Genomic DNA, 23592 nt, shown 5'->3' with positions numbered 1-23592 from the left:
CCTGGAAAAGATACAGATCAAGGAAAACAAACAATGAAGAAAAAGATATCAAGTTTTTGTGAAAATAAAATTATTAGACTTCTTTTTGAATTATGTACCTAGGTTAAAACATATTATTTATATTATTTTCCTGTTCCTAAATACAATTATTTAAGCTGGGAAATTACGGGATCATAAAGCTAACTACCACATTTTCCACTCACTTCCGCAATTATTCGACGGCGATCTGGCCACACTGTCGATGTTTACGCAAATTTTGCACGTGGGCGTTTCGGCTTACTCACGCGTCAAATCAAAAGAAACACAAACGAAGACAAAATGCCGCTGCTGCGCCGTCGCGTTTCTCCCAAGAGCAACAACTAGTCAACAGCTGAGAACAAAACAGCAACCGACTGCAGAAAGGCAACAACAAGTTGTCGCTGCTCCGGTCGACAGCGCCGATGCTGTCGCTGCCGCTGCCTCAGTCGACGCTGCGCGTCGATCACTCCCTTTGCATTTACAAATTTTTAGTTTCAGTTCGCGTTGGAACGTTGAACAAGACGGTGCGTGTCCTTGGTGCTTCGATAAGTGATCGGTGATCAGTGATAAGTGGCGGCGATAAATCAGTAGCACCGATAGATTGAATTATCGCAAGAATGTTTGAGTTTTCTAACGCTTCCTAAGTGAGCTTTTCAAATCAGTTCGCGGGTTACAAAGTTTCTGCCCGGCAGGCCATATTTTGAAATCCGATCGATCCTCAAGCAGCATCCTCCGCATCCAAGCTGTCCAAGATCGCGTCGCGTTCGCCTTAATAGCTTAAAAGTGTTTTAATTTTTATTGGCACGAACGGGCGAGTCAGTTGCGGAGCAGTTGTCGTTGCTGGAGGATCGGCATTGGCGTCGCGTGTTCGTCTCCTCGACACTATAAAATCGGCTCCACGAAATCTTCGCGTGTGTCCCCATTCCAAATCCAGCTTTTCTACCTGGCGTATTTCGAAAAGGGTTTAAATGGTCTAATGCATCCGTTTCGTTATCGATTCTTTTAGTGTGAAGATACCCTTGCGACTTGTTTGATCTTTCGCTCAGCAAAACTACAACATAATAAAAGTGTCTGTGCGGGCGGGCGTCCAGGAAAAAGCGGCGGAAAAATAGTGTGGCAATACTCGTAAAAATAACTCAGGTCGTTTCCATTCTAAATTGCGCGTTGACAGCCGCAAGTGGCGCAAACAAGCCGCCAAAACAACAAGGAGCTGTCAGTCCCGTCCCGCCAAGTGAATCGCTTGGATCAGATCCACATCCGCAGTGGGGGCACCTCTTGTGCACGAACAGCGTCCTTGACCACGAGGTGAGTGTGAAGGTGGGCCAGACCTCCGGGCTGCGGTAAGTGTGCTATGGGATCGTGTGGCCACAATCTGGGCTATTCCGCTCACTCGGAAAATGAATGCGCAAAGTGGCCAGGTGCGAAGTGCATTCCATATTCAAGTGCGTGGAAGTACTGAAGCATATTAAGTTGTTCTTAAAAAAGAGAGTGGATAATAACCTGACTTTGCACATTTATAAGTATTTCTATATGAAATAGTTTTAACTGGACCCAAAATCATAATGAGTACATGACGACTTAAGGATAAGCGATATGTATCCGGAACTAATCGTGAATTAAGGCCCTATTTATGAATAAAAATCATTTAGAACGATATTGATAGGTAAAAGTTTATTTATAGATTTCTATCTTAACAGACTGTAGAATACAAAATCACATTTCTTTGCGACACCCACAGAAATGTAACTCTTATTCATCCGACTTTATTGCATGGTAATCACCAACTTGTTGATAGGCCAATTTATGAATACTTTTTACGATCGCCTCGCAAGATTTCTATTCATTTCACCGCCATTTTATATCTGATGATAAATCATGCTAATTGTTGTTGTAATTCAAATACTATCGATACATATTAATTAGCCACACCCAAGTCCACCGCAATCTCGCAGCTAAATCGGCCTGTGGCATCCTCAGCGTTCGAGCGACATTAATCTATGGGGATCTTGAGATCTTATCTGCATTGGCGCCATAAATACCGCAGTCGAGTCATAATTTATTAATTACTGGACTTTCCACACGTATTTAAAAGATTGAGGTTTATGCCTTCGAGAGAACTACCATATAATTATGTGATCATATAAGGTCAGAGCACAGAATATTTTCCCCACCAAATATGAATTGTTGTCCGCAACGGCAGCCACAGATTGTTAACGATGTTGACCAAATGAAGCTGGGCACATTCCCCAACAACGGTTAAAATACTTAATTTTATTTGGCTCGATTTCCCAATCACTTGGCCGCTTCTACTGGACTCCGAACTGCTCTGCTACTCTATTCCAAGCGATTCAATTAAAAGACGCCCACTGCAAAGATCCCCATAACAATTTATAACTGCCTGTTCGAAAGACATTCAGACTTGCGGTTATTTTATTATTTGAATATATTATTCAAAGGCAGTGGCGTTGTGACCCGAAGGGGTATTAATCTTGAAGATGTAGTAACCACTATTTGGGAGATACTTTAATATATATGTGATAGTTGTGGAGTATATACAATAGATACTTTCCCTTTAATGCAGTGGTCATATGAGATCGATCTGTTCCGTTTTGCAATGAGATGTGACAAAAAATCAGTGAATAATTATTCAAATATGGAGTTTTTTTTTCATATTCTCTGTCCAAACATTGACACCCCTTGGCGCCCCACACAGATGACTCTTCAGACATGGTAATACATTTCTGGCCATATATGGAGCTTGAGTTTGACATTATTAAAACATAAATAATATTGCCATTGTTGGTATTGGAATTTCCGCTTGGCAGCGAGTTATGAGTTCATAAACAAATGCAAATTAAGTGGAAAATTGTTGCACCAGCAAATTAGCGCATCGTCAGTGGAAAGTCATTTGGACACCAATATCCGACCTTTTGCGGCGAATCAGGCTAACAAATTTTAATGCTTTGTATTGACTTCAGCTCGAATTTGCAATTCAAATATCGCTCAGTCACAATAGCAGCTAAGGCTATTTGTGTTGGCCGTTTGGACTGGGGCTTCAAAACCAATTCAAGTCGAATGGAGACGCGACTTCGCCTTAATGGTTCATCAACATAAGTTAATGGGTTTTCGGTTTTGGTCTAATGACAGATTAAACACATTCTCAAACGATTTGACAAGATCGCCAACAAAAATTGCCCCGAAATGTATACTTTATCCTGGCATGAAGAGTAGCATTTATAACGAAGATCACGCGTATTATTTTCGTTGGATATTTTGCGAAGATATGCTAATTTTTTAAAGACAACTGATAGCAAGGTGCGGTTCAACAAACACCATTTAATTATATTGCGGCTGTATAAAATTAATTGATGGCAATATAATACGATTTAAGACAGTTTCTAGCTGCTGGCTATGTTTATATAAAAAAGTATTCATAATGAATGTTTGCCTCATCGCATGAATATACCTCATAAGCGGAAGATGAAAGATAACAGAGATTTTAGTACTACCTTTCTTGAAAGTCTTTAAATTGTGATTTATGCTTTTTTGCACCTACAATTTCAATAATTTTTATGTTTTTTCGGTTGCTGTTGCGATTGAGCAACTTGGCAGGTGGCAATTACCATACCAGAAATCTCAATCACCCGCTTTATAATTGACAGACCTTTCAATATTTTGAAATAGGACTCCATACAACACCTGAAAAGCCACATTTCCAGCTGTCAACTACTGCATTTTTGTCGAAAATAAATAGTCAAATATTCAATGAGAAAACTCCGACAAAAAGACCGGGCCGAAATTCAAATCGATACAAATACAGAAATCAATAAAATGAGGACGTCAAGTGCCGTCCGAGACTATTGAACTCGACTTTGACTCCAATCCTAATCTTGACACTTTCAAAACAACGATCGAAAAAATGCCTGGCCTGCGCCGGAAGTTATACAAAGTCTATTATGATGAAACCAATTTATCAGACTGCTCAAAATCAATGCAGTGGACTCGCTATTTGGTTGCTCTATAATTGGGAGGTGCCTGCAACAAATTAAACAAAGCCCGAAGAAAGTTAGCTGCAAATGAAAATCCGCCGAAGAATTCCAATTCCCCTAAGTGGCTTACCAGTGCTCTTTCTCCCGATTTTTCACTCTCGTGCTGCGTAGGCGCCGGCATAGATTTTTTCCATGTCACACCAGCGACTGACAGCAGGTTTGCCAGCCGCTCGGAGCCCCAACTCGCACTGAAGTTTTTGGCTGAGCATTTAAGCGCGGCTGATTTGATTTCAGTGACACGACGCCCGCGGCGGCAGCGAAACTTGTCCTGCCCACACGCGACTGCGCAGAAGCGCGGTTTTAACCGCCGCGTCGCGCATGCGCAGTAGCCTCGCGAGCGTTTTTCTCTCCGCTTCGGTTTTTGCGCCGTTTTAAACGCCCTGGGGGACGTGGACTGCGCCGTCCGCGGTTGCATGCTGGCGCGATCGGAAAAAGAGTCAAAATATTTGAATTTCTAATGCCGCACGAGGGCCGACTTAAAGATCATTCAATCATCCGAAAGTTACCGAGTCTTGGTACTTATTTCACATCAACTACAAACAAATAGTTCAATATTTTGAAAATTTTTACTATCTCCTATGCACTTTGAAATAGGTCTTCAGAGTAGATTGCTTACATTAAATATTTCATTGATTAGTTGAATATAAATAATTAAAACGAAAGCAGTTTAACAAACAAGTTTTTGCTTAAATATAAAGCAGTTAATTTTTTATTTTCTAACGCACAGAACACTTATGTAGTTATTTTAATCACCTAAATAACCAGTAAGATTTCCTCAATAGCTTTTTTCAAAAAGAGTCAAAATATTTGAATTTCTAATGCCGCACGAGGACCGCCTTAAAGATCATTCAATCATCCGAAAGTTACCGAGTCTTGGTACTTATTTCACATAATCTACAAACAAATAGTTCAATATTTTGAAAACTGATTTTTACTATCTCCTATGCACTTTGAGATAGGTCTTAAGAGTAGATTGCTTACATTAAATATTTCATTGATTAGTTAAATATAAATAATTAAAACGAAAACAGCTTAACAAACAAGTTTTTGCTTAAATATAATGCAGCTAATTTTTTATTTTCAAACGCACAGAACACTTAGTTATTTTAACCACCTAAATAACCAGTAAGATTTCCACAATAGCCTTTTTCCATTAGCATTAACTGTCACTTAGGCTAACCATAATATTATTGTAGTCCTTAAGTTCCTAAAGTAGTAATGTGGGATCAGGAGCTATAAAAATATTTACCTTATCAAAGTGGCCATCCCATCCCTCTGCTGTATAGAACATACCCCTTGATCGACCCTCGCTGCCAACTGGCTACCCAGGGTTCTGGTTTCCCTTTCGCCGGCCTCTCTGGCCTGCCATTTAATCTGATGAAATGACTTTTCCGATAAGCATCAAATTTCCTTTGATGAGCGACCAGAAACGGCTTTGTCACTGCAATGACGGTGACGCCAAACTTGTTCAATCGGCTTGGATCAGTGAGGGGTCTAACCCGGCCTGTGGGTGAAGATGAAGATCCAGATCCAGATCCAGATTCAGATTGCGTCCCACAGCCCCATCGCATCGAACCCTTTCCAGTTGCGGTTTTGGTTGTCGATTGATCGCCTTGCGGCTTCCGTGTGCATTTGCCTTTGCTTAATTAAATGTCAATCAATGTACTCGTCGCTTTATGGAGACGGACTTTGATTCTGATTTGTCCGCTTTAGTAAGTAGATGTGGCGTCGTCTTCACGATGCTGACGATGCTGCTGTTGACTCTTTGGCGTCTCCATGGCGGAATTTTGTTTTTGGGGCCTCAACTTGATGACTGCGTGGGTGCTGGACAAAGATATATGCCCGGTCTAGGCATGATCTATACCAAACCGATGGCATTAAAAAGTATTTAATAAATTTCAGGCCTGAGGATTATGTGTTTAGGTGTACATTCGAAGGTGTTTCCACTGCTGGTTTCGGTTTTTTTTATGTTCGAGGCGGATTACTCGGTTGACATTTGGTGGGAAATGTTCTGGTAGCCGGCGGCCAACTTAACTGGGTATTAATAAACGTTTCAATGAACACTTGGCACAGATCTTAGGTATTATGCTTGGGTTAAGTTCTTGATAACCTTTCAGGGAATTTGAAATGGCTGAATAACTTGGACGACTTAGGCCTTTAGAACTTATGGGATTCTCTTTCTTATGAGATAGGAATAAGTTGAAACAGTTTTATGTTTAATCCACCGTATATAAATTTAATTTTCATTGAATTTGTTGTTTACTGGTTTCATTACTTCAGATTCCACTGATAGATTACTGAAATCCAAGGGGTCCTTTCGAATTGGTTAGAGTGTTTAGGATTCTCTCAACTTTGCTGGTACAACTTTATATTGCTCTTATGCCCATTATGGATTTAACTTCCTTATGGCGCCCACTACAAAGCAACGCACTGGGCTGTCCATCTTAAACCGCATGCTAAAGCACTCTCATATCACATCTGTCGAATGGAAAATAAAAACCCTAAAATACTGTCGAAGTATATGGGATCTGCCACCGTTTCTTCTAGTTTTATTACGTGGGGAGACAGAGACCCAAGCTCCGGTAATTGCGATTACACCCATAAACGGAACAGATCCTACAGCCCGTCCACTTGTGACTCAGTGACATTGTAGCCAAGAGAACGAGAAGTCAACAACAGCAATATCCACTGCCACTATAAATCCATAACTGTCAGTCAACATTTTGGACCAGTATCGGAGAAGTTGTCGTCGTGTCTTGTATGGCCAGAACGCCATTTGGTTTTGGCCCGGCTCTGACTGTGAATCCCAATGTGGCTGCTTGGAGCATCGGCGACCGTTACTACATTCCTGGGACACCTCAGAGCTAAAGCCAACAACATCTCGGCCACATTTCTTGTGTTTATTTAAGCATGAAAGTTGTGTAATGGCTGGGAGTTGGAGTTGGAGTTGGAGTCGGAGGATGAGCTCGGAGCTGGACTGACTGTAAGTCTCTATCAATTGGATTTGTGTGTTATGCAGTTTATAGCACTTCCTGACATTTGTGGCTGCTCAAGTGATGAGCTAAAGACCTAATTGCAATGGATTATTTTGGGGATGGAGGATAGGTCCTTAACCTATTTTCGGGTTTGTTTTACGACCACCGCTTGTTTTACGCCAATCAGTGGGTACTTATTTCTGTTTTCCACAACACAGATTTCACTACATTCTATTTAATTTCACTGATCGTTAAAGGCTGAATTTATGATCTCCTAAGCAGGTTGAATTCAAGCTCCCTTTTCTAAAATTTATGTGAATCATAAAATAAGTTTTTCAAAGTGTTTTACAAGGAAGGCAAAAAGAAGAGTTAACATTCTGTAGTTTTACATCGTTACTTATGATACTTTGTGATTCATTTCATACTTACGTAATGGTACTTATGTCCAACCTAATCGCGCGGCCTTCTAAGAAAAAGTTTCAATTATCTAAAATTCATCACCTTCGCATTAGGCTCCGATAAACTTTTCCTCGGAACTTCCGCTGAAGAAGCACCTGAAAACACAGCTAGGCGAAAACAAATCTGAACACACACATTAAATAAACATTTATTTAAGTTAAAAGAGGCATGCAAGAAAGAATGATTGCAAATATCCAACATAAATCTCGAGCAGCTCAAGGAATCCACAATGGGCACACAAGAAATATAAAACTTAAGCTCCGTAATGCTTTATGATGATGACGCCCACAGATGCCCAAAGAGATGAAAGATATAGGGCGAGATCCCTACAAATATATTTGGGCAGCTATATCTAGGTGATACCCGACCAAGTACTTCCGGCAAAGTGGGGAGTGGAAAATGCGAAGGGGGAGATGCTTGTTAAGAATTCCAAAAATGCTGCAAAATATTTACCGATCGCTATACTTCTGTCCAGGCTAATACTTTTCTCGCTAAACAATTTCATTTATATTTTATTTATTATTTGATGCGATTTTATTTTATGCTCCTCCACGCAATGCGTTTTACTGGGCGTTTTATTTTTAAACGTAAATAAACAACCACCGGCTGAGGACTGGGATCCCATTTTCTTCGCTTTATCGTTTCTTTCTTTATATTTATATTTCAGCGGACGGCAACATTTTGGAGTGGGGAGCCCGTACCCCTCAGTCCATCACTCCCGCCCCCTTTCCAAGATCACAGAAGACACCAGCAACGACCACGATGAATTGGACGCGCGTGCTGCTAATCGGGTTGACCGCCTTGGCGCTGACATTTGTGGAGGTTGCATCACTCTCACTCGATCCAGGTAAGTGCAGGCGATCCACCTTCCCGCACCCTGCATTCCAGTGAACTCTTTCCTCAGCTGCACTGGGAGAAAAGAAGCGGCTGTACCAGCAATGCAGCTGAAGAATTCGCGTGGTTTATTAGCAGTACATTACAGGAACTCAATCGACATCTATGGTCACCAGCCAGTTTAGTTAGGATAAAGTGCTTATTATTATTATGATTAGACCATTGTAATACAGTTTAAAATACTGAGGTAGTTTTATCCGTGAATATTTTGAACTTTTACTGAAATGGAGCAATTCGCATTCGCAAAACCAATTGTACATTATAAATACACCCAAATGGGCTTCTTACTGATCAGTGTATGTACATAAATGGCTGTACGGTTGCTATGGCTTGCAAAGCGACTGGCTGCAACGCCAATGTTTGCTGAGATCCGCCCGAAAGCCATACTTTTGGTTAACAACTTGGCGATTTATGTAAATCTTGTACTCAAATCCCAATGCAAACGTCGCCAGCTGACAGCCGGGTCACTAGTTTTTGAGTTGGCGACCTCCCTGCTCCGTAGATGGTTATATTACAGCCCGATCACGAGCCATTGATCGCGCGGCTGGAAACCGCCACTTTTATGCCCGTGTCCCGGGTCCATGTCCACGCTTATGTCCATGTCCATGCCCAAGTCGATATCCAAATGCACGTCGTGAAGGTCAGCTGGCATGAGCCTGTCAAAAGTCGGTCGCTGCCAGCATGACAAATAACCGCACAAATGCGTGAAATTCTATATAGAGTCGTCTTGATGGATTCTTTGACCCACAGTTGTTCACTTATACGGATTGTGCAAATAGCGCTCGTGTATTTATTTGGGTTAACACGGTCCGCGGTATTAAAGCAATCTCCCTGGGTGACCAAAATAAATAGTTCCATGTTCCGTATCGGAGGTGTTGTAATCTGTGGCAGGCGAAATAACCGATTGCCAATGTTTGTGGGCAAACAGAGCAAGTGGCTAAGACTGGGCTTACTTCAAGAGATTAACAAACATTACCAAATTATCTCTGTTTATTCTCACTTATTTATTTGGTAATCAATATGTGTGGTTTCGGTAGAACGGAAGTTGTTCTTAACAGTCTCAAAACTGATCAACCAACACCCAACGAGATAGGTCACGAAAATCGGAAAGGAATATAGAATTTGATTTATTTGATTTTTATCTCAAAAGGTTACCTACTTACCTTACCGTTTAATTTGTTTCCCTCACAGTTGCTTCTGCTGAACTGGAGCAGTTTATACGCAAAGGAGATGTGGTCATATCAACGCGACACATACGGTAATTGATAAATCGTAACACCATGTAATGTGACTACATGTTGCTTCCATCGACTAGACCTCGTCGAAAGCTGCACATATCCATAGAGGCACTCTTCATGATCGACTTCCCCATGCTGAAGCACAAGATGTCCTTCTTCCTGGACCGCAAACAGCAGCGGGTGACCCTGGACATCAGTGCGAACGGAGCCACCGAGTCGCGTAACTTCGAGATACCCAACATCAACGAGACGAGCACCATCCGATCCCTGGCGCTGCAGTTCTCCAAGAACCGCATAACGCTCTATGTGGACTGCAAGGCGAGCACGCATCACGACATCGACATGAACCTGGCCAAGCTGTACACCCAGATGGACGATCCGGTGATCAAGCTGGTGAGTAGATGGTGCTTGGTCTCAAGTGGCATTGAAGATCAGTGAACCATTTCGTTGACAGTTCCGTGAGCGCAAGTATCCCCTCCACTTCGACGGGGACATGGAGCACTCCCTGCAGCGGGCCAATTGCCAGAAGGGCAGCCATCGTCGTGGCAATCGCCGCATGCTGCGCAACAAGATCACCGAGCGTGGTGAGTTATCCCCGCGAGTCTTTGGCTCCCTACGACCCACTTACATCTGTGATCTACATATGCTGCTCTGTGTACCCCAATCTTTGCAGAGAAGAACAAGAAGCGCGATGTGCGCGGCTGGTATGAGCCAACGATCGCCCGGGAAGGAGTCGTGGATCACAGACACCAGGAGGTGCCAACGGATGTGGAGCGCGGCGACATTCCCGTCCTGAATGGCGATTGCGAAGGTAGGTGCCCAGCAGCAGCACCACCACCTCATCCACCCAACTCCTCCGTAGTCGGTTATCAACTGTCAGTCGGTAGTCTCGCGGCAGTCAACGAATCTTGGCCCAAAGGCGTGGCCCCCTCCAAAACGACGAGGGCTTCCTACGGCCCCGAGGGTTGGGCTGGTGCTAGATGAGAGGCTCGTTTTGATGAAATTGTTTGGCCTTTGTCAGTTGGCGTTTATGTCACTCGAGGGACATAATTCAATTAGGCGAATGTAGTGGAGCAACCTGAAATGGGGTATGTGAGTGGGCTGTGATTCGCTGATTCGGGGGATTGTTGCATCGAGTGGGGGCTTGAGATTTCAATGGCATGTGCAAGTGAATGAACGAGGCCTTGAAATCCAGTAGAGGCATTCTCAAATGGCGATATCTTGGAATAGTTTTAAGCAGTTACGAGCGTTAGCAATTTCTGTTAATCGATTCTTTCTACCTTCTTAAGTTGTTTCTATTAATTTCATTGAATGGGAAGAGGAAACGGAGCTGTCAAAATTATAGAACTGTTGCTGATTGATAGCATTAAAGAGGGGTTCCTTATATGGCAGAAAGCATGTGGGTAGCTAAACCACTACGCCAATAGTTTAGTTCTCGCAATGCAAAAATGTTGCTCTATAAAGCACATCAGAAGGCTAATACCCTTGCCATGCCATTCCCCAATACCGATTTGCTTGTCCTTGAGCATTAAGGTCTTCATTCGGTGGCCAAGTCGCAACCATCTCGCCTAACTCGCTAATGCCTTATAAATCTGGCAAGCAATTAATAACGACCCAAGCACTATCTGTACCTGTGTACTATAGCCACAGGTACCCCCATCGGTGTCACTGTCTTGGCCAATAAGTCGCCGCTAAGTGATCGCGGGAAAAGGGTAATAGCGCCAGTGGATGGAGGGCTACGGGGCGCCCACAGTGCACACTCACTAATGAACGCCGAGATATGACAAAGCCGCGCATAAGCTGTGCACTCGATTCCAACATGGCCTGGTGTCGAGCCGGCATAATTATTATTTATCTGGCTCAGAGCAAAGACACCAAATTGGTAGCCAGCTATGATCTGTACCCACACAATCTACACAGAGACAAATTCAGCTGTGCACTTGCAAAACCGACCATCGACTATATGACTTTGTAAATGAGACAGAGTACATGTCGTTTATTCTATGGTAGATTTATTTAATGGTAGAAGCTGCCTTTTTTCGAGTGTACTTGACATGAGTACGGGGCGGCATATAAATCGCAAAGGCAAAGCCAACGAAAACGGCGAATCGTAATGAATGAATTACGTGGCCACGCCGCCAACGAACCAGATGGAAGCGAAGGTTGCCAAATGTAACCAAAACGAGATCGAGATTGCTGGGGCGAAGACCCCAGCTGGAGGAGCAGGGACGGAGGGGCACCCGATCCGACTTGGAACGGATGCGTTTGGGCGTTGAGGCGGCGGCGTTTTCAATGTTGACAAAACTCACTCAGGCAGGCAAACCGACAAAGTCAGTCAGATGTGCCCATAGAACGGACCACTAAGCTCAACTAGTTTAGTTGTTGCCATGTGTCGTACATGTTGTTGTACAATCCAAAGGCCTAGAGATGACAGATCTCCAAGCGATATTTTGCAATTTGCTGACCGTGCCAGGATAACCATAAGAAATTGAGACATCTGGTCAGCCAAGGAAATCTGTAGAGCAGTTTTACAAGATCTTAATACAAGATCTTGATACAATAAGTTGAATATAGGTTTTTTAGTTTTTAGTTTGACTTAGTTTCATCAGTTCCGGTGGGGATTGATGACCCACATCCGGTCGCGAATTCTGGCCAAGATTAGTCACATGCGAAATAATCAACCTACACACAAAATTAGCATATATTTAGAACCTGAGTATGCCATTTCCTCCAGTTGATCAGTTAATCACACTGACTCATCCCCAGTGAGTCGAGCGATCGGGATTAGGTGATCGGTTTTGTTGTCCCACTGCATTAGGCTGCACTAAAACGCCGGTCGCATTAGCAGCTGTTCGAAATCCTGCATCCATTGGAGCGACAAAGCGGATTAGGTTGCAATCGGAGGGTCTGCACTGCGCCCGCTGAAGTGAGTGCGAAATGAGTGCATCGGTTAGACCTTAATCTTGTCAGCCGCTTGAACGCTTCCCACACACATTCGCCGACTTTTTCCAGGGTGTGGAAGTTGTGGGGGGTGTGCAGGGAGTTGGTGAATTATTGTTGCTTTATTTAAAGTCCCCACCGATCCCGACTTATCTCAACTGTAACGCTTCTCTCGCTGCTCTGCCCATTGTTCCAAACAGACGCCCTCGCACGCTCGCTCAGCGATTTACTGGCTCTGGTGAAGCTGCTCCGCGAAGACGTCGCCCACCAGCGCCAGGAGATTGCCTACCTGAGGATGCTCCTGGAGAACTGTGCCGGCTGCAAGAATCCCCTCACCCCCGACAACCAACTGCGCATCGAGCCCGACTGCCGTTCCGCAAATCCCTGTTATCCTGGTGAGTGCGATTACCCAAGTACCTAAGTACTCATTATCTTAGAAGCATAAATATGGCAAAAAGATAAAGTAGAGCTATCGAATCTAAAAGCTCATGCCGATCAACTGTGTATTTTCAGGAGTGGAGTGCCTGGACTCGGCGGCCGGACCCAGATGTGGCCACTGTCCCCTTGGCTTCATTGGCGATGGCAAGAGCTGCAAGCCGGGCGTTACCTGTGCCCACCACATGTGCTATCCGTAAGTCCGTCCTGCATCCTTATACACTTTATACATTGCATACACCCATATACATATACACAAGGTGTATATACATACGAGTATATAATCCTGTGCGTGCGCTCTTCGTGCGCTGGTGCGAGGAAAATGAACGCGGCTTGTGGAGTTTTTAATGGCGTCAAGGGCGTGGCCATCGCATCCATGTTAATTGTATTTGTCATGCTGCGACTGCGAGGGCTTGAAAAGCACCGCCATCCGAGAGGCTTATCCCCGTCCTGACTGTGCAATTATTTGCATTTGGCCTTAATGGCAATTTGATGTTGTTTATGGTTTGATGATCTAGTCAAACAGCCAAGCAGCGCCTCCTTGACAAGCTCCCCAACGGCAGGGCCATCCATATGCATATCTCAATCTGTGATTGATAAGCACGTGATGGCCATTGAGAAGAAGACACATTTAGGCCTTTCTGCCCATTTGCCTATTTGCCCTGTGTGAATTCCACGAATAAATGGGAGCAAGGCGACCATGGACATAAGCTGGTTACCCAGAACAGAGTAAGTGGATTGGGCTTAATGGCCGTGAGTCAGTGACTCACATGACGTGAGGGATGGAACCAGGTGGAACCTGTTCTCTCACCTCTGTCCATCTGATAAGCTTCGTAGATCGTAGATATGTCAATTCGAATGCGAAGACTTCCTAATCCCCTCTTACACTGCAAGATTTTACATTTCTTACGCATTATCGCGTCTGAATAATCTAGTCGCGGTGAGTTAGATATTCAAATGGACTCCAAGAAACGGATTTATCTGTCGAAAGATCTCTTTGATCTCTTTAAGATTATTAATGGGGTCAGGTCAGCGATTCGGAATAGAAATTTGGATTCATAACAGGGACAATTAGACTCTGATCCACCCACAGCCCATATGAAGATGGTATCTGGAAACCGGAAGAGTTTGTCACAATGGGAACTCAATAAAGTGGTAAATATTGTTCTGGCGCTGCCAAACTAATTATGCAAAAGACCCACAGCACTGCTGGGGACCCTAATAAAAACATTATATCGGACTTGCTCCCCACCTGCACCACTCGACCGACCACCACCAGTCCACCAGTCCACCAGTCATAAATATGTTAAACAAATCTATAACAAGTTGTGCGATGTAACGGAGCTGGAACTGGAGAAGAATATTTGGTAGATATTGTTGGACAAAATGCAACAAAACCTTTGGCACTACGGAACCCAGAGCTGTGGGGTCTGGACCACAAATGGCACTTGAGGCAGCCGCATAAATTAGTTAAATGCGCGCCGGTATAAGGAACCCGCACCCAGTTATGCCCAATGTGCCCGGCTCGATTCTGAGGACTGACTGACTTCATTGTGTCAAGACACTTAAAGTGATTTCTGTTATTCTTTCCCCGACCACGGACCCCCGGGAAATGCGAGAAGTGAGCGCCTGTGCTCCACTGGCCACGCGCATAGGAGCCTCAGAACGTAGGCCATAAATTTAAGTAAATTATTGGAAAGGGCTCCCAAAGAGCGGGCTAGGAACCCGGTGTTGTAGGTGTCTTCGGTTTCGGAATCGCTTCGGTTTGTGTTTACTTGGTCCGAGTTGCGGGCAAGGTGCGCCCCTGGCTGACCGTATTTTAATTTGCATAAAATTGCCTTAAATGTTGTCACGACGCCGACTCGTTACTGTCATCTTTCATTATCGATGAAATGTGGCCAATGTGTGTGGTAGGCCCAAAACCAATGGCCAAAACTCCATTCAAATCATTCTAGGCTAGTACCCAACGCATGTCATCTGAATCTGGTCAACGCTTTGTTTATTTTCACTTTGATTCAGAGCCCCATTCTTTAGGGCCGCTTTGAAGGGCCATCGATTCAATTAAAAGGCCGTAAAACTTGTGCTAATGACATGCACACCTGTTGATCCTTTGTTGTGGCAGCTATCTTGTGTGCGTTTTTTATGGCGACATTATATGGGTCCCAATCCCATTTCCAATATCCCTGGCCATGCATTGATGCTTTTTTTGAGTCGGGTTACATAATGAAAAAGGTCATAGGAGGTTAGGCTTGTGAACTCCTGGTAGCGCTCCACATTGATTGAAAATGCATCTATGTTTCCGTGGAAACATATACATATTTTTTTTATTCTTGATAGTTAAGTTTGGAGTAATCTTGGTTGTATCAGTAATATAATTTTGCTGCACAAATCGCATACTCCTTTTTCATATGGCATTTACTTTGGTGGCCTATTTGCTCGCATCTTTTTGTACCCATTTCGTTTTCGCCCAGCACTTTCCATTTCCCAAGGTACAATCCCAATCCCAATCCCAGGTGCTGCTGACCACCTGAAAAGCCCAATCATAACTTGGCCCCAGGCCGATGACAGTCGGGCGCCTTCGCCCGGAAAGTTTCTACTGCGCACACTTCTGTTGTTCGATTTAAATTATGCATTTGACGAAACAATCAGCAGTGCAATCAAGCTGCGGTCCACAAGACAGGGAGATAATATTACCATCCAGAGATCGGAGATACCGATTTGGAGTGTGATTCCTGGGCCGATGGCAGCTGCAACATGTGTACGAGCATGTTGGACAATTCCCGCGACAGAATTTCGTTCGATTGGGGAAACTTTCCCACAGAATCTCGGTTTCCCGCTCCCCTCCCTCTGCTGGGCCAGCAACAATCCAACAACCAAGAAATCGTTACGTTTACGGCCAGAGGTAAAAGCAGGAAAAGCTGCGAGTGGAAGCCGTGGCTAGCTGGTTCACAGCTCGAAACATCAAAGTTCGGTGGAACGCATATCTCAGTGTGAATCAAGTTCGCCTACGCATCGGGAAAAAGTGGATCCATTGATTCCAAGTCGTCGTGGCTGGGTATTCGTTTTTGTTGTTACTCTGCCTGGGTTGCTGTGGCTGTTGACTTGGCGGCCGAGGCAGCTTTTGACTGCTTGAATTCAAATTAATAGTCGACTGGCAGCGATTCCCAGTCGGGCTTCGTTTATGCCAGGCGAAATATCATGATACGAACTTCATTCGACCAGTGCCATGTTCAGCCCTATTTCACGTTTTCGATAACTGGAATTCTGAAATCTTTACAAATGTTATTTAAACAACAAGTATATCCATTTTCTATGAGGAAATAAAATAGCAACAAATTCATACTATTTGGTAACCTTACAGATATACGAAAGCTTGCTAAAAAGTTCGATAAAATAGGTTCGAATAAGTATGACTTTAAGTAATGTGATATCTGGTATTAACGTAATACTTTAATTCACAATAATAACTTACTTCCTTTAATGGCATTAAATTGTGTTTTTAATTTTACTGTACTCGTAAAATAACTTTCATTTCAAGTATCCCGATATACTTTAATACAGGCTATTCCCTTAGTGCGTTAATACGGGTTTTACGAACATCCCACGCGAGGAGTTTGCGAAATTGCAACGCCGCATAAACTTTTTACGACGCCGGTTGTCTTGGCAATGCGCAGGCGCAGCAATGAAAACAAAAACAAGCCTGGGCCAAGCCAAGTCGAGATCAGGCCCGAGCCAAAGAGCTGAAAAGCTGCAGCCGGAGTCGGAGTTGGAGATGGAGCTGGAGTTGGAGCTGGAGCTGGAGCCCCAACCTCAACCTCGCAGATAAGTGGCCTGTGGCAAAATAAACGCCGCTTTATGGCAGTTAGCTGCAGTTTGTCCAGAGCGTGCGCCACATTCGAGGATTGGGGGATGGAGTACATGGTATTGAAGATTGGTGGCACTGCTCGGATGCACTTCTCCATCAGAAGGGGCGCTCTCCTTGGAGTGGCAGCCAAGTGTTCCATGGCTCTTTTGTTGTTTGAGCATTTGCATGGCATGCGCTACCATTAGAAGCCATTTGGATGAGGTTAATGGCAGAGCGGTCGGGTAGGCCCTAAGAATAAGGCTCACGTTCGATCCGTATGGCTAATAGAACATTAAACGGGCCAAGGGGATATCTAAAATATGTGATTGGTGGGCTCCGAACAGATCCTAAGTACAGTAATATTGAATACTCTAATCGTACGAGTATATACTGTAATCCCTGATGATTCAAACTTGCGTGCTCCCCCATACCAGTGCCATGTGGCTAAAAGCCTTTGCATGCTTCAGAGCCATGTTCACACATTACTCAGGCCCTGCTCCTTCACTGGGACCTGCCCTCTATTCCTTCTATGGCTCCTTGGGCCGGTGTTTGAACTGGACTCGAACTCGGCTCAGACCAGCAAATTGGAATTATGAATTATGAATGCGTGGTTAATAAAAAGAACGTCCAGAAAGAACGGCAGTCAAGACGAAGCAAGTGGGTCTGGTTCTGGGTTTGGGCATGGGTTTGGGCTTGGGCTTGGGTCCGTCATGCCGACTGGTGGACGGAGGCGGCTGAAATGCTAATGCGTTCCTCGTTGCGCTTGACTGGATATTTTCCCAGCACTCAAACGATGCCGCAGTGCCGCGGACCCAGACAATATGGTCGAATGAACTGAAACAAAGCAGAAAAGCGCAAAGTGGCGGCCAGGAGAGGGAGGCTGGCCCAGAAGATTGGGGCGGAGGCATCTGGGAACGCAGCCGGAAAGCGAAAACCCCCACGCAGCATCAAGCAACCTGGTTGGGGATCTCCTCTTGGACCGCTTGCCACTTAAGTACTTAACACTTTTTGCTAATTGCGCCCAACCAGTTAGAGGCGATCCCCGAAATGCTTCCACTCGAGAACCCCAAATTGACGCATACTCCGCGGATCGGGACAAGTGTGTTGTTGCCCACCATGGACATGCCTAAGTCGAGGGCTCCAAGCTGATGGATCCCATCAACTGACAGAGCCAAGAAATAACAAAAGCAATACTTCAAGTTTTTGCGACTCGAATTTTACTCCAGCCTATGTTGTTTTAATACTCTGCCTAAAGCGAGAGTACTGAATACCATGTGTGGTTCAAAATTAATGTTTTATGAAAATAACATACGAGAAATTGGTAGCATCACCGCAGATTCTGTTTGGTCTCTACAACACTGCCTTCAGTCATTACTAAAATGCGTTTCACAGGTATTTTTGCATTGCAGGGTATTAACACCGCCTCATTTCAAACCCTTTTACGTGTGCTAGATCATTATTACAGCTTTCCCCAGAGGCCAAATGCAAGTTGGGTAGCTAGGGCCAAGTCTTCCAAGTCTATAACTCGAACCGAGACTTCCGGCAGGCTAAAACGCACTGTGTGCCTAGCCATAAAATGTTTGAAACTATGGCTTCTGGGTCAGTTGGGCACGGTAGTTCTTGCCGATGGGTGATCTTCCAGGGAAATTGGACTGCCAAGAGTTATGTCCTGACAAAGTGGGATGCAAAACGAGTCGGGATGCCGGAGTCGCTGATGAGAATGGATGCAGATGAAGACGGAACATTGGCCGATGGGCCAATAACTGTAACCCCCAACCCGGGGCGAACTAATGACCATGTCATGATATGTAAATATTTTGCAGAGCCATAAGCAATCCCACACTCGAGCATAAATAAGGAAAACGGTCGGTGAAATCTACATGCATGCAATGCAGTTGCCTGTTTTGTGTTTTGGCCATGGGCCATTGGGCATTGGACATCGGCCATCCGCGTCGCAGCCTACACACACTCGATGCCCCCATCCTTAACTTATTTGTGTTTCGCATTGCTGGCCTTTAATAAGATTTTCTTGTAATTGTAATTTGTTTTCTTTTCGGGATCCGTTGCCTTCCTGCGGGTGAACCATCCGAAAATCCACCTGAGGAGGCGGAGGAGCACAGGCACCCCTGGCACATGTCTTGCCGCTTGTCGAAGTGCGCTTTGTCGGTGCTTTTGTGACCCTCGCATCCTCGGCGGGGCAACCTTTTCTCTTACTTTTCCCAGCTCAGTGGCTTTTGTGCAGCCGTTTCCCCCACCAAACCCAAACATCATTAATAAATATGCCTTTGTATGCTCGACTGTGTCCAACATTAACAGTCTTTTGTTGCTGTTTGTTCCTGCCTGTCGGTATTAATAATAATAAACAATGTGCCCCGAATAGCACACACACCACACTGAACCCATTCCATACCATTCCATTTCATCCTCCTGCTCGATCGCATTAACAACAACAATCTGTGTCTCCCTTTGCAGAGGCGTTCAGTGTCACGATACCGTGAATGGAGCCCAGTGTGACTCCTGTCCAGCCGGCTACGAAGGTGATGGACGCACATGTTCGCTACGTAATCCTTGCCTGGACACACCGTGCCCCTCAGGTAAGTCGCAGCCACTCGATTGGAATGGGCTGCCCCACACCCGGTGCTAGCTCCTAAATGGAGTTTTGTCTTTTTGGGGATTTTGTTGGTTTTATGGCTAATTTGCGTTTGTCGTGCCATCAGCTCAGTTGCGAGTGGGTTGATGGGTAAACATGGGGACCCAGAACACTTATTGAGGTTCTTAACAAAACTGAAAGGGGTTATGCTTGAGTTCTTAAGCTGTTTGGTATCAATTTTAGGGTCTAGTAAACAATAACATTTAAATTGAACTTTTTGGGGCTCAACAACAGTAAATGACGACTGAAAAATTACACGTTTTTACACAGAAAATATAACATTTTAATTTATTTGAAGTGTTTTGTTCTTAATTTGTGATATTTTCTTAAAAAAAATAAGCCTGCATTCAGTGCATCTATATTTAAACAGTTAACTATTGAGTTTCTTAGATGAATACAACCGGTCTCTAAGGAACTCATGTGCCCTACCCATTTGATCGTAGCGCACTCAATTCACACGATTATTTGATTTATTAATGCCCACTTCGGTTTAATTCGGCCTCTGAGGACTGCCGACCCTTCTGATTGAATAAAAAACCCTCGAAAATTATATAGTACCTGGGGTAATTTGGGGCTTCTCGCGAATGTGTGAAACAAGAGGGTTAATCAAAGCTCAGAGGTACTCGTATACTACGATCCAAAGACGGGCTTGAGCGTGCTGGAATGTTGGGGCCTTATATGCCAAGTTGTCTAATTGATTTGCGGCAAAAGTACAAAGTGCTCGACCCGATTCCAGTAGGTGGACTTAATTGGCCGAGTGAATGGGACACATCGCACATTACCTTCCTACTTACTAATCGACAATTCTCATTTGTATCAGGCAACATTCTAGTGCCCTCGCATAATGTGCAACACTATCAGAGGCAGAGCCAGTACACCGCCCGAAAATACTCGGTCGTAACGAACTAATCCGCGGAGGAAGGGACTATCGCAACGTTTCGGCTGAGCTATGATACACAACTAAATTACAAGTACAGAGCGTAGAATTACTACTTTATAAAATAGTCATAAGTTGTAAGCTCTACGATTGGCGAACAGCGGAGTTCATAGTATTAGCAATTCATTTGACAGCAGACGCAGCTCCAACGGAAAACATGAGATAATATCCTTGAAAAGTTATTGTAGAAAGACTATTTATGTACGTCCCAATCAAATGCCCAGAAAGTGGAGTCTATAAACGTGTAACAAAATTTGCTTGCCCCGCCTGAAATCTCCCAATTATTGTAATAAACTATGAATATTATTAATACAAAATGTACGCTGTAATCTTTGGTATTTAATAAATAAACTCCATCATTGGCTGCACATTTTTTTATTTGCCCATCGAAATCATCTCCCCAATCCCACATGCCTTTCTATCGCATCATGTTTATACGCTATCATTTTCTGGTCATGTATTCAGAGATCAACGGTGAGTGACAGTCGCACTCGTAATATCTTATAGATTATGGTAAAGAAATATAACTTATTTAAAAGAAAGTTATATTGATCCCTTGGGGATCAACCTAGATTTTCTTCTTGTTGAAGAAGTAGAATTGTCCTGGAAAACAGAAGCTGGGGAAGAGTTTTCTTTGATCGAAATGGCTCAAAAAGGTACTCATACATATTTGAATGAATATTTGGCAGCTTCGTGAATAACTCATCTGATTCCATTCGTTTTAATGCAATCCAAACATCTTACGTTATTTTTGCGATTACTCTTAAACTCAACGAAGGCGCCCAGTGCCTCCAGGTTGGTTACCCGCCCTACTTTCATTGCATCTCGTGTCCAATGGGCCACGAAGTAAACGGAACCAGCTGCCGGGATATGAATGAGTGCCAGCTCTACGATCCTTGCGACGAGCTTACGACCTGCACCAATCTTAGTCCTGGCTTCCAGTGCAGTCCGTGCCCCGTTGGCTTCGATGGCATCCACGCCCATGGCTACTTCGCCGACTACTACTCCGTGGATTATCGCAGGCAAACGTGCCTGGACGTCGATGAGTGCCGAACTGGGTTCTTCCGCTGCCCGGAGCATTCCACTTGCATAAACGAGATTGTGAGTATGATGCACATCTAATGGTTAAAATGGTTAAAAGATAATACAAATCTGCCTCAGGGTTCCTACAGATGCCAGTGCCACGAAGGATATGTAACGAACGGCACCTACAGCTGCCTAGACAGATCCTCGGTGTCCGTGTGCACAGATGGAACCGTTTGTGACCGCAACGCTGTGTGCCTGCGAATGGATAACCGGCGCCACAAGTGCCACTGCAATGTGGGATGGGCGGGCAACGGATTGATCTGCGGTAGGGACACCGACGTGGATGGATGGCCGGATCAGGCAATCGGTTGTCCAGAGCTGCACTGCCAGCGGGACAACTGTCCAAAGTTGCCCAATTCCGGCCAGGAAGACGCCGATCTGGATGGATATGGTGATGGGTGCGACGACGACGCCGACGGCGACAATGTCCAGAACAGCCAGGACAACTGCTGGCTCGCCTACAACACCGAGCAGCTGGACTCGGATGGGGACAAAGTGGGCGATGTGTGTGACAACTGCGTGCTCAAGTACAATCCCAGGCAGCTGGATACGGACGAGGATGGACTGGGGGACGAGTGCGATGGCGATATCGACAACGACACCATACCGAATGAGTTGGACAACTGCCCGCTGCTGCCGAATCCTAGTCAGTCGGACGTGGACAACGATGGTGTGGGCGATGGCTGCGACAACTGTCCGAATCTCCCCAATCCCGACCAGAAGGATCGCGACATGGACTTTGTGGGCGATGCCTGTCACAGAGACATCGACGGGGATGACGATGGAGTGCCAAACTCGCTGGACAACTGCCCAATGGTCAGCAACTCGGACCAGCTTGATACTGACGGTGATGGAACAGGCGACGAGTGCGATGATGACATGGACGGAGACGGCATACCAAACTACAAGGACAACTGTCCGCTGGCCAAGAACCCGAAGCAGGAGGACTTCAATCGCAATGGCAAGGGTGACTCTTGCGAGGATGACGAAGACGTAGATGGGGTGCCAAATGCCATGGACAACTGCCCCAACAACTCGATGATTCATCACACGGACTTTCGCACTCTTCAAACCATTCCACTGGATCCCAAAGGCCTATCCCAAGCGGATCCCAACTGGGTGGTGCATGCAAATGGCACCGAGATAGTCCAGACCCTCAATTCGGATCCTGGTCTTGCGGTGGGCAAGGACGCCTTCGGAGGCGTTGACTTCGACGGTACCTTCTACATCAACGATGACACGGACGACGACTACGCCGGCTTTGTGTTCAGCTACCAGAGCAGCTACAAGTACTACGTGGTTCAGTGGAAGAAGGGCACCCAAACCTACTGGGAGCCACGACCATTCACCGCCTCCGCGGCACCGGGCATCCAGATTAAGCTGGTCAACAGCACCGAGGGTCCGGGGCCAATGATGAGGAACAGCCTGTGGCACGAGGGAAACACCGACGGAGAGGCCAGGCTGCTGTGGAAGGATCCGAAGAACATTGCCTGGAAGGAAAGGACCTCCTACCGCTGGTCCCTGGTGCATCGACCGGCCATCGGCCTCATCCGCTTGCAGTGAGTGATAGCAGGTTCCATGGCTGGGTTCCCATGTCTCAATCTCCCTTTCCCCACAGAATGCACGAGGGCAACCACCTGATCTTCGACTCGGGCAATGTGTTCGACTCCACACTGAAGGGCGGTCGGCTGGGCGTGTTCTGCTTCTCGCAGAGGATGATTATATGGTCCAACCTGCAGTACAAGTGCAATAGTAAGAGAATCGGAACAAGGGCTCCTCAACTCAACTAAACCATTTTCTACATATATTTTTCAATACAGATCGTGTTGAGCCCCTGATCTACAATGATCTGTCCGACTATCTCAAGACGAAGGTGGAGTTGCAGGACTGAAGGGAACCCCAATCCTCAGAGCCATAAAGCCTTTTCTGCCATCAATTTTAACCAAATTACGTATTAATGCTACCACTTAGTTAATAAATGAGTTGCCAACCCAGTTGGCCATTGGAGTCGCGTTTTCCAACCCGAAAATCAGCCGAATCAAGTTGGCCCTGGCCCAGGTGGAACCA

At 45.1% G+C, this 23592-nt stretch overlaps 1 protein-coding gene across 5 annotated transcripts; it reads left to right on the top strand.

Annotated features, from left to right (window-relative positions):
- The first annotated feature begins 504 nt into the window (after nt 1–504).
- LOC6543052 (cartilage oligomeric matrix protein) lies at nt 505–23554 on the top strand. 5 transcript variants are annotated; one of them, XM_026978812.1, is made up of 14 exons: nt 505–662; nt 1025–1323; nt 8169–8348; nt 9587–9653; nt 9711–10026; nt 10088–10217; nt 10307–10444; nt 12774–12968; nt 13087–13204; nt 19325–19446; nt 21218–21540; nt 21601–23084; nt 23144–23277; nt 23346–23554. In XM_026978812.1, exons 3-14 carry the CDS (start codon nt 8264–8266, stop codon nt 23414–23416), a joined length of 3183 nt encoding a protein of 1060 aa, XP_026834613.1. In that variant the 5' UTR covers nt 505–662; nt 1025–1323; nt 8169–8263; the 3' UTR covers nt 23417–23554. The 5 variants fall into 5 exon arrangements, with proteins under 5 accessions (XP_026834613.1, XP_026834612.1, XP_015014877.1 ...); XM_026978811.1 differs by having other exon boundaries at nt 508–542; XM_026978813.1 differs by having other exon boundaries at nt 513–574.
- Nucleotides 23555–23592: the final 38 nt, after the last annotated feature.

This window comes from Drosophila erecta, unplaced genomic scaffold, assembly GCF_003286155.1.
Source record: "Drosophila erecta strain 14021-0224.00,06,07 unplaced genomic scaffold, DereRS2 tig00000055-arrow-pilon, whole genome shotgun sequence".
Lineage (NCBI taxonomy): Eukaryota > Metazoa > Arthropoda > Insecta > Diptera > Drosophilidae > Drosophila > Drosophila erecta.
The sequence above is the reverse complement of the archived record's forward strand: the minus strand, read 5'-3'. Positions and strand labels throughout refer to the sequence as shown.